Genomic DNA, 11,741 nt, shown 5'->3' with positions numbered 1-11,741 from the left:
AAATTCAAAAAGCCTTGGCATATTAGGAAATAGGCTGGCAGAGAGTAAACAACACTTTTTGACCTAAAAAGAGGCAAAATTGAACCTAACAGAAACATGATGTGTGCTCAATAGAAATGTTAAGTGAGGAGGGCAACTTCCTAAAAAATTCACATAAAGAGACATAAGAGAAAAGAATAACACTTGAACAAGAAAGGGCAGAGAGGCTGAACAAAGTTAGACCAAATAAAAAATAATCACACATAATGTGTATACTATAGATACATATACTGCATATACTAGAAGACTAGATATGACGAAAACTGAAGAGGCAGTAACTCAGGTGATAAGAGAAGAGCTTTTGGGAATTAGTATTCTGAAAAAGTACTCAGGAATGGTATTTCAAAAAAGACAATTACATGCAATAAAGTAAACATTCATAGCAAAGGTTTAAAAAAATAGCAGATATAATTTTAATTTAATTTCAAAGGGAACAACATCTAAAGAATAAGGTAACCAAAGTAAAAACATTTCCACACTTTTCAGTAAGATTAAGGTGAAAAAAACCAAAATTAAGCAAAAGAAAAAAAAAAAGAAGATGAAGTAGAAAAGAAGCAGAATTTATAACTCTAGTATTAGGGCGCAAGAATAACAATACCTTACATTATAGGCTAACCAGTTTGTGTGTTAGTGTTTACCAAGTAACAGCTGTATTTCAGAAGATATGACCAGATCTATAGTGTAACCATAATATAGGAACCATATTATACTTGTCATATCAACACAGCAAGACTCAAAACAGCATTACAAGCTTTATTTCATCAATAATAACATTCATGAAAGAAAAGTATTATTTCCTAATACAGAAAAGACAAGTAATGACCTACCGTAAAGTAAAACACCACAGCAAAGATTTTGGCATAAGTTTTAGGGCAAACTTGAGGGAATATAACAGGGTCTCTTCTGAATGTCAGGGAAAATGAAGTATCAGGTATGCTAACATTTAAAAAAAAAAAAGAACTATGTACAAGATCCTCTAATGCTATTATTATGATTCAGCAGGCAGGTAATAGAAGCCTCTTGCCTGGACCTGGCTGGTGCAGGGGGTATCGTGCTAGTGAACTTCTGCTTCTCAACCACAGTTCTTTGCAACCACATTTCTAATAATTTCTTCAAAATATCATGGTTGTAATGTTGGCTAATTGGCCAAACAGTAAATGCTACTAAATCACTACCTGTTTTGAACTCAGCACATACTTATGGAAGAATGTCTAGAGGCTTACTGCATTAGCTACATATTCATCACATTAAAGTAATGAATGAAAAGTAATTTAAGTTTTTTTTAAATTATTAATCTCAGATCTATATTGTTTCTCAGAATCGTAAGTCATTATAATTGCTTTTTGTATTTGTTTTTTAAAAACAAAAGTCTGAGCAAAAGAGATTTAAATAATTTCAAATCAGCATGTGTGCAATATATACATATGAAAAGAGAAAGAGTGTTGCATAAAAATATGTACTCTTGATGTGGCATTTTCTTTAATAATCCTCTTACAGCCATCCAATAAAAATAAAGAGATTTGTTAAATATATTTACTGTCCTCCAAGAACAGATATGAAGACTAACTGTGGATTAGGCACCCACAATATCATCCAGCAAATCTTTTCTTGGGGGAGGAAGGGAGGACACTTAGTCCTATGCCTTTTAATTGAGAACCACTGAAATAATTAATTTTATCTTCAGAAAACTCTGTAAACACAAGACAGAAGTTGATAGTCATTTTTCAATCAACTCAGTATATAAAAAAGGATTCTGGTGTGTTTTAAATATTTTATATTGGGGGGGCAGGGGGGAGAAAAGAGAAGTAGAGAGGGTAGTCCTTTTATATATGTAACAGCTAGAAGGTGTGGCCAGAACAATGAAGATTTAAAGAAGGCTGTTTTCCCATGAGCTCTTGTATCCTCTAATTCTTCCTACAATTACATGAAATCTTATTAAAAATTGCTAATTTAACACTAAAAAGTCTTGTGTTTTCTTATAGGCACTAGCCATACATAATATACTTATGTTCAAACTTGCTATTGAAAGACTGGGTCTCATTATCCTTTGTTAAAGACCAAGCAAAAGGCTCAAAAAGGAGACCATAAAAATCAGTCCTAAATGTTCCATGTGGATTTTGTGTTTTTTCATTTTAATGGTAAGGCTTTTAATAGCTTGGATTAGTTTGTACTCATAACCCAACATTTAGAATTATTAATAGCAACTGCACTTAGACAAAATATTTTAATTTTAGGGCAATGCCCTCAGGGCAATGCCTCTCCCACAATAATCACTAAAATAATTAATTTCTCTGCAGCAGAGTAAACAAAAGGAGGACATACTGCCAATCTTAATAACAATAATACAGTCTTGTTTTTTTGTGGAACATATGATATGGGAATAGAAAATGAAACAGAAGAGTAAGAGATCTACAGGCAAAGCTACTGTTCAGTTTAGAGAAGCAGAAGCTGAGTGGGTTTCTTCAATCACAGCTGCTCCTCTCACAAGGAAGTCAGTGGACTCATGTGAAAAAGGAGGGAAAGATTTGTTCCTTTTTCAGTCAGTACAAGAGCCTGCTACTTGATCCGAGTGCAAAGTATTATTGAGGGATAACAAATACATACAAAACTACAACAGAAGAGACTCATACGTGGGATAAAATAGGGAAATTTTATATATTTGTACTACTAAGGTCATATGTTCACAAAGTATTGTTACAGAGGAGCCTGTATCACATAAATATTTTTTAAACAAACCTCCTTAGATCTTAGCACCATGATTCAATCAGGTTCTAGGACTAAAGGGATAAACTCTCTACTCTCCTTCAAAGGGAGAAGAAACCGCCTTTCTCAACTGATCTTAACATACCTTCCCAAAATATGTTATGATAGAAAGAATAGCAATTGTGTAAAACTTACTGACAGAAAATTAAGTATGCACCAGATAAATATTTTAAAACATTTTTTGGTTGAAGCTTATGCTAAAGTTCAGGTTTCCTGACAAGATTTTTGTTTTTTACTCCTACAAGAAAAATAGGAAACAATTCCTTCTGGGTAAGGGTAAAGTGGTGAGACAGAAAGATAGCAAGATGAGGCTAGTACTAAATTCAAATCTTTAAAACTGAAGGCAAATCTTTAAAACAAGTAATCTTTATGAAAAAAAATTCATTAATTTGATCCAACTGTTACATCACTGTTTGAAGGTTTTTTGAGGCCTTCTGCCTTCAATTATTTTTCATCCAGGGCACAAAAATTAGGGAGGATTATCAGACATGTGCAATAATGTGGTACTGATAAAAAACATAAGCAAAAAGTATTTCAAGAAAGCATTTTCATGGTGAGTATTTTCTACAAAGTCAGCATGTTGTAGGGAATAGTCAGCCTCAGAGTGATGAAGACCTGGGTTGGAGTAACACCTCTGATATAGACTAGCTATGAGATATAAGACAAGTTCTTTAACTTCTTGGTATCAAACATGAGGACCACTGTGCAGCCCAAACCAGATTAAAATGTAATTGGGAAATACTTAGCAAAATAAATAGAACTACAATAGAACAGAATGTTAATATGTGGTTTTCTGAGTTAATATGAGGCCCACAGGGATCTGAAGATAAGATCTAGTGGCTCATTTCCATTTGAGTTTGACACCACTGCTCTAGGCCACTGAGGCAGAGAAGAAGCCAACCTGCACTGGCAGAGAGGCATTTACTCACCTACAGTTCTATAGCATCAAAGAAATCCCAAATCTGTTTGCCTCCCCTCCGCCATCCCAATTATTTACTTAAGTCTCATGGCAAACTTTGCTGTTACTTAGCATATCTCAAGCCAGCAAATTACAAATAAGAATTCAGTACATAATCTTAAAATTTAAATATCACATTGTTTCACTCAACAAATTAAAAAAAACATTTAATATTAATACAGAAATATGTTCCAAAGTATAGTTTGTATTTCTGTTATTGATGAGTTCGTTTCAGGGGTGGAGTGGAGCTTGGGAACAATATACAAAGCAAAACCAGTTATGTCGTCAGAAGAATGACCAATTCTGTCTTACCTTACCCTCGTGGCTTTACAGTACCAGCTCCCAGAAAGGAGATGCCTTTAATCACAGTGTAAAACTTAGAAAACTAAATGTAGGCTATTATCTATTACGTTAAAACACACACAATAATAAAACCATAGAAGACAGTATAAAAATACCTCTGCATTAAATTAATAATGCAAAAACATACACAAATTTTAATGCCAATTCACAACATAATACAGTATTTTTTTTTCTTACAAAGGAAATTCATACATACTGCTGGACAAGCAAGAACGCTACATTGTGGAAAAAGGTTTTCACTACTGCTAGGGTGCTTATGCATTCATCTACATTAAGAGGAATGTTCAGTTTTTCCCTCTTGTAGGACAATGAAGTTTACTTCCGAATGAAAATTTGTTATAACCACCTTCTCAGACGTGAGACTTCAGTTCTGTGTACTATTTACAAGCTCAATATCAAACTTTTTATTAAACAAAGTAAAATTCTAACTTCATGATGAAAGAATTCTTCAACACTCTAAATTAGAATGTTACTGATGTAGCGAATCAATTTCTCAGGTCACATTTTGTTCCTGTACATGTACATATATATATATACATATATATATTTTACAATAATTCAACATCTATTACCACAGCCTATAGATCCTTGGATGGTTAAATGGACCCTGCTCAAAGTGCTCCATAAGACTGGAAGGTTCTCCTTAATCACTGATCCTAACTAACTGGAAAACTCAATAACATCTTCAATTCTTGCTTTCCTAGTGGAACAAGTTTTCCCAAAGTGGAGGCTACTTTTGAAAGGATGAATTGCTCCCCTGGATCTTTCTTTTCAACCCTATGTCTTATTGCCTAACTCCCTCCCAAACAGAGCCAGTTGGAATTTATGGAGGCTACATGAGATAAGGCTTCAAAACAGGAGTGAGTGGACCAATCCAAAGGGTCCCCCTAAAGGCCTCTTTGCCACCTCTACAATTTTTGAGGAGGTAAAAGTTATGCTGACACAGCCACATAAAACTGAAGTCTGTAACACAAAACAATACAGTCTATTTGGACTTAAGGAAAGAAGAGAAATTTTTTTCCTGCCACATCTTGCAATTTTCTCCTCCTTTTAAACTGGGATAAACTTAAAAGAATTTGGCCAAGAGAGAGTACTGTGGATGTAGAAGAAAAAATACTCCTTTGCCTCTGCTGGGAAAGGTCCTTGTGACAGCAAAGTAGGTCTAACCCCACCTCCGCCATGCCAATGAGCTCTATCAGGATGATATGGCTACCAAAAGCTAGAGTCAAACTGCTTTGTTTTGTCAAGTACATTTCTCACCCATTTAAAAAGAAATGTATCAGGAACCCTACACCACTGATTTTATCTGGATTCAAAATCTAATTCAGAACTTTAAAAGGTGATAGTTGTTCTGACAACCCTAGAAACACAAAAGTGGTGTGTGTTCTGAGATTCACTTACTTACTGCCATCACAGCAGCAGCTAACATATTCATGGTTAAGTGATAAAGGGAATGGAAATTTCTCCAAGAGTTGGTCCCCAACACTAATATGAACACACACATATTAAAGCAGATGGAATATCTGACCAATCTGCTACAGATTAACAATTTCCCCCCTCAATGAGCACCCTGCCAGCTGAGCAGCAGTTAGCGCCTTCCTGGGTTTGTATATGACACCACAAGCATCTTCAGGAAGCATCTCTGAATTTGCAATCAGTTGTTGCAAAGTGCACAAAGCTCAAGGCACACAGTGGAAAAAAGAGAACCAATAAGAATTCAGAATATTTATGACAAAACAGAGTTAGCAATCTCTTTTAACACACTTTCTAATGCTAAACAAAGGACCAACTCTTTAAACAGGGGATTTTGTTTTGGTTATGGACAAAAAAATACTGTATTGTAATGATTTTTAAGTAAAAGATATCTTGACATATGAAACTGATATATACCAACACACTTAACAGTCCACAAATGAACAAAAAATAAGTGCAAAAAAGGATTCTTCTGGTCTTTTGCAGGAAGCTGCTGATTTGGGCTGCCAATTTTCACTGAGTAATGCTTCTCAAGATACCTGTTCCTCAGAGAAGGTGTGAATAAAATTTGTTGAAAGATTGTCACCTCTCAAAATTATCCCCAGGTCTAGCAGCAACTGACATTTTAAGAAAAATTAGAAAACCAAGCATGAAGTCCAACCTCCTCTTCCAAGTCTACCTTGGCGACAGAGCTCCTGAGTCTTAGCAGGGCCCAAGCTGGTGCTCTGGATACAATTCCAGCTCCTCCAGGGTCTCCTTTTAGGAATGAAAGCACATTCAGGACACATTCACTATCTGTACCCTCTGGAACTGGCACATGCTGATGAGCCATCTGAAAAAAACATCTGAATAGTAAACAATTGTGTACACAAAACACCATTCGATAGTACTCTAGGGGGCTGTTGCTATTTCCCTAGCCCACACAACCTCCTCCCCAAATCCCGTTGTTGCAAAGGAAGGCTTTTACAAAAATATTCTGGGTAGGATTAAAGGGCACTGAATATATAAGGGTCATGAAAAGTGCTAGATCACTAGCATGTGAAACTGGGTCACCCTTTATTCTGGTGAGAAACTGCACAGTGCCAGCTTCTTCACAATCACCCCACCAATGCCCACCACCAACAACTTGATTTCCCTACTGAAACTACCTGCAGGAGTCAGTCTGAATTTCATGAAAAGTTGGTCCTTATGTGGACACCTGTTTCACCAAGAAATGTACCAATGTTAAAACACTTCATCACATAGTTATCAATACTATTTGTACAAGGTCACAAAACTATTTGATTCTTTAGATTTAAGAACAAAAACATTATTACTTACTATAAGCTAATTCTTCTCCAGCTCTCTTACGTGACTGATCACCTCTAGGAAAACAAAAGCAAGAAGGGTAAACAAGACTGACTTATTGGTAGAGATACAAGGGAAACCATGTCCTTAATTATGATACAGATATGTGTATGTGCATATATATATGGCAGATCCAGTCTTAATTACTCCTCTGCACAGGCTGTCCCCCATTCCTAGAATGTACCACCATCCATTACAATATCTACTTTTCTTTAAAACACAACTCAACTGTCATCAACAACATGAGGCCGCTGCTGATCCTCCCACCTTCCAGTGATTCTGCTCCCCAGTGACCCTGCATATATGTGTACATGATATCTCCCAAGAGAAGGAAAGCTCCTTGAGGACAGAGACCATTTCTCTCAGCACACAGCAGCCATTACATGTTGACTAACTAATTCTAATCCAAGCAACAGATTTAAGTCATGATAATAAAAAGCAACACTGCTGCAAACTCTGAAACTTGGATCATATGCATTTTAAAATAGATTCAGCTCTCAAATATTTACATCTAATGGAAGGACAGTGACTATGACAATCTATATTCTGTTTTCGAATGTGTTTTTGCACAATATTTGAAAGACCTGCATGGGATAAGAAATGTATGAGTCTAATAATGCAGTGTTTCCATGTTCTGAATTTCAATAAGCATCAATTCTAACAGACATGAAAAGTCTATTTTTTTTTTGCCACCATGAATTTATGAAACAGGCAGAGATGGGACAATTCTGTTCTCCTTTTGGTCCCTGCTCATCTCCTCCAAAAACCCTGTCATATAGTTTGAAGATTACAAGAAGTAACTGGGTTGCTAGCAATGCTACTGATGTATAGATTTAGGCAAATCCTCAGACTCCCCAAATGCCAAATGAACATTTGAAGGGTTTTACCTGAGAGAGTATAATGAAGCTAAACAAAATGCCTAAAAAGTTCATAAACATCACCCTAATGTACCATAATGTCTTTCTTCCAAGAAAAGGAAAGGGATTATAGATATTATCTAATTTACCTTAAAACATATGCAGGAGAGATGGGGACAAAGATTTCTTTACTCTTTACTTTATAGATGAGAAAATATGGAAGCTAAAATTGGCAAATCCAGAGCATATTAGTGGCAAAAACTAGGACTAAGTCCATGCATCACCTATAATCCATTCTCTGCCTTCATCCAGGCATTTTAGTTAATATATGAAATCATTTTCATGCTTAAGATCACTTAAGTAATATTTCATGTAGTCATTACTTATGAGTTATTAAAGCACAATAAATTTCCTAGTTTTGAAATCTCTCTCCAAATTTATATATTTTTCTGATCTAAAAAATACTAAGTTAACTAAGTAAAATAGACATCTAATTCTCTTTTCTGGGCCTAAAATTCTAAGAAAAATACATTCTTTTTGAAACTCAACTCAATGGATAATTTGGATCCAGATGTTATCAATTCAGGAAAAAAGATTCCATTAGCAAATAATATTTATAAATAAGCTTGTACAACTCTGTTTTCAGCAGTACTTAACTAAATGCCAAATGAAATTCCATTCATCATAATGTTCTTTATGGGAATAATTCTGAAAAAAGGAGGTTCAAGGACCCTCCATTCATGATATAAACTGTCATGAAAAATATTCATTACTTCACCTCAACAGACACAATTAAAAACATAAAACAGATACCATGGAAAACTACAAATGCACACAATGTAGAAAGACTACAAACACAGGAGAAATCTAAGAATAAAAATACAATCCCTTGAACCTATCTACCCATGAAATCAATATACAGCCAATGACAGGCCATCTAACCCATACTAATGACAAACTGTGAGGTACTCTAGAGCTGTAATCTCTATTACCACACGGATACAGTAAAAGTTTTCAGGTTCAACTACGTAGAGGAAAACAGACCAACACATTTAAGGGCTTCGATTTTCTTTTGTAAAAGAAATTGTTCATTGTACTATTAGGAAGTTTTCTTTTACTATTAAAAGTAGTTGGTAGTTACCGCCAAGGACCCCAAATGAAGGTGTAAATTAGGGATGGTTCAATACCTTTTCAAGCTGAGCACACACTTTAAAAGCTCAAAGTTAAGCTTACTTTCCATTATTTGATTTCAGACGACAAACCAGAACCTACAAAGTCAATTCAATTAAAGAACAGAAAAAAGTTGACTCCAGTAAAGAACAAAAAAATTAAAGAATAGGAAAAGTTGACTGCAGCTCACAATATCAATTGTGTTTTAAAACAAGACACTCTGTAGAATTCTTTACACTCACAAACATCTTTTCCAATTCACGAAAACACCCAGCCCAAATGTGAATGTGCTCACTACCAACTAATAACATAGTATGAATACAACAAGATTTATATATTAGGACAAAACACTGCAAAGACTTCTGTGGCACACTCTATTAAATCTTGGACATAGTGCTAGACTCCAAAATAATGTGATGGCAATATAATCTTAAATGAAAAAGTGGTTTGCAAAGCTGTGCAGTATAATCTTGTGGTTGGCTGAGCATAAATCATAAAATGACTGCTCGTATCAGAATAGCCAGTAACAGAATTATTATTAGATAACTGTACTATATTCTTGATTCTTCTCGCATCAGTGGATACAATTTCTTCAAAAACTGCTCTGGCCAAATAATGATCAAAGAAGGCACTGAGTTTTACAGAGCATAATTTATAAGACCCATCAACAAGCTCTTAAGAGCAAAAGGGTGGCTTTTGCATTAGCCTAAGTATGGTTTCTGCAAATCCCCTCTGAATACTATTCAGTGGGAGGATAAAAAGTTGGACTGGAATAGTTGTATATGATGACATGAGCTTATATTGCCTGTTCTACACAAAGTACTATCATTATAATTTAAGAGGAGAGTTTAATCCTCACACTAAACGTATAACCGTAAATTTAATTATATAAAAAGCACAATTAACTTGATTATAATAAAATCTATTTTAATCTTATTATGTTCTGAAATATTGCCTGGTACTTAAATTTCAGCCAGAGGCTGAGCAAAGAAAATGAAGTTTTTCCATATAAAATAAAATTTTTAATCATTTTTATGGACGTAAGGGATTTTGTCTTAATTGTATAATTCAGTTATATATTTAAGTTAGTATTGTATGTACTCAGAATTTATACATGAAAAGATTTAATGAAGAATTCATACCATGCCTAATGACTTCAAATCCCAAACCTTAAAATGTCTTGTCCTAAGGACTAGAGAAATGGTTCTGCATATTCACTCATCCTAATAAATTGTTCTGGCACAAAGCATATTCATTCTTCAGAGAAGCAATAAAATGAAAGCACCTTGAAGACAGAGACCGTGTCATTCTTGTCTTCACTTCCCCATCAGACAGCACAGTACTCAAAGGTATTTAATGAGTATTTGCTGAATTGTATAGCTACAATCTTAACACTACCTTCATCACAGTTCAAATAAAAAAACCAAAAAATGTTTAAAATTGTAAAAGTGATTCTCAGTCCCATGTAGGTCACCTTTTAGAGGCAGAAACAGAGCTTGAGGGTTAGAAGAGTTGGTTTTTAGCCGAGGAGTTAGGTTCTTATCCTTTTTTGTGGGTATTGAACTCCTTTGGCAATAACCTACATATTCCCTTCTCAGAAAAGTGCTTCTAAATATATAAATACCTAAGATGATAAAAGAAACCAATTACATCAAAATGTGGTTATCAAATGGTTAAAAAAAACTGATGGTGCCCAGGTTAAAAAACAAATTTGTTTTAGGCCATCTATAAATACTAAACCACTGGTATACTGAATATAAGCCACTAATCTATCGACCAAAGAGTAGACATAAAAACATAAACTGAATTATATAAACCTCGGTATTCCCATTTTAAAAGATAATAGGAAACAAAAGGAAACTTCAGTTAAATGGAATTAGGGCACATGGGTTCTCCTTAAAGAGCAAACAGAGGAGTTGGTTGTATTGTTTTACTCATGCACCCCAAAGTAACAATGAAATTCACAAGATACTAGGTAATCTTACATTGGTAAGATGTACAAAAAAGATTCACCATGAAAATAACTGCCACTTACATATCACCACCTGTTGTGGAGATGATGGAGGTTAAAAAAAAAAATTCTATCAAGAAGCTGATATGCCTCTCCTTATTATATTAATATTATTAGAGATGGAAACAAAAAATCTAGAAAGCACGGTTTAAGATTAAAAAATAAGAAAGGCCAAAGGAGTACAGAACATACTCAAGAGCTGCCTCTAACAGCAGATATTTTTAACAAATGCTTATTGTCTGATTGACACTGAAAAGAATCAGTGCCCTAAGCTGATCTACCCTAGTTCCTGCCCATGCATACCAGCCTCTAGTAGACCATCATGATGCTCCTAGTCAGTAGAAATGTTCCTCCAGATCTCCCCCACAGGATTTTGTTTGGCACACCTCTCTAATGGTTCTTATAGAATATCATATAGGATAGTTACCAAAGCATGTACCTCATTCGTCTAATAAACTTCCTATCTTCTCCACTTTCTCCCCCTAAACACACACACACACACACACACACACACACACACACACACACACACACACACACACACACAAGACTCAGACCTGTATGGCAAAAGTACTTAAAACAGAAGAAAGTCATATGGTGCTAAACATGGCAATCATCCAAATAACATCAGAAAATAAAATGAAATTATATTTTAACTGAAAGAAAGTAACTGGTTACTGATGTGGAAGTCATTTCGAAATTAACTCTCTATAGTCGGACTACTGACTAGTTACAGAAAACATCAAAATCAATATGAAAT

General features: G+C 34.9%; 1 protein-coding gene across 2 annotated transcripts in view; it reads right to left on the bottom strand.

Moving 5' to 3' along the window:
• Positions 1 to 778: 778 nt before the first annotated feature.
• CACUL1 (CDK2 associated cullin domain 1) overlaps positions 779 to 11,741 on the bottom strand; it is an 83,371-nt gene continuing 72,408 nt past the window's right edge. For both annotated transcript variants that reach the window (XM_027851557.1, XM_027851558.1), the window contains exons 8-10: positions 6,917 to 6,960; positions 6,745 to 6,794; positions 779 to 6,428 (exon numbers count right to left, since the gene is read on the bottom strand). In XM_027851557.1, coding sequence (XP_027707358.1) covers positions 6,766 to 6,794; positions 6,917 to 6,960 — 73 coding nt within the window. In that variant the 3' untranslated portion in view covers positions 779 to 6,428; positions 6,745 to 6,765. The remainder of the gene's footprint in view (positions 6,429 to 6,744; positions 6,795 to 6,916; positions 6,961 to 11,741) is intronic.

The sequence above is a fragment of the Vombatus ursinus genome, unplaced genomic scaffold (genome assembly GCF_900497805.2).
Source record: "Vombatus ursinus unplaced genomic scaffold, bare-nosed wombat genome assembly UNPS02009205.1, whole genome shotgun sequence".
NCBI classification, from domain to species: Eukaryota; Metazoa; Chordata; class Mammalia; order Diprotodontia; family Vombatidae; genus Vombatus; species Vombatus ursinus.
Note: the sequence above shows the minus strand (reverse complement) of the source record. Positions and strands in the feature narration are given on the sequence as shown.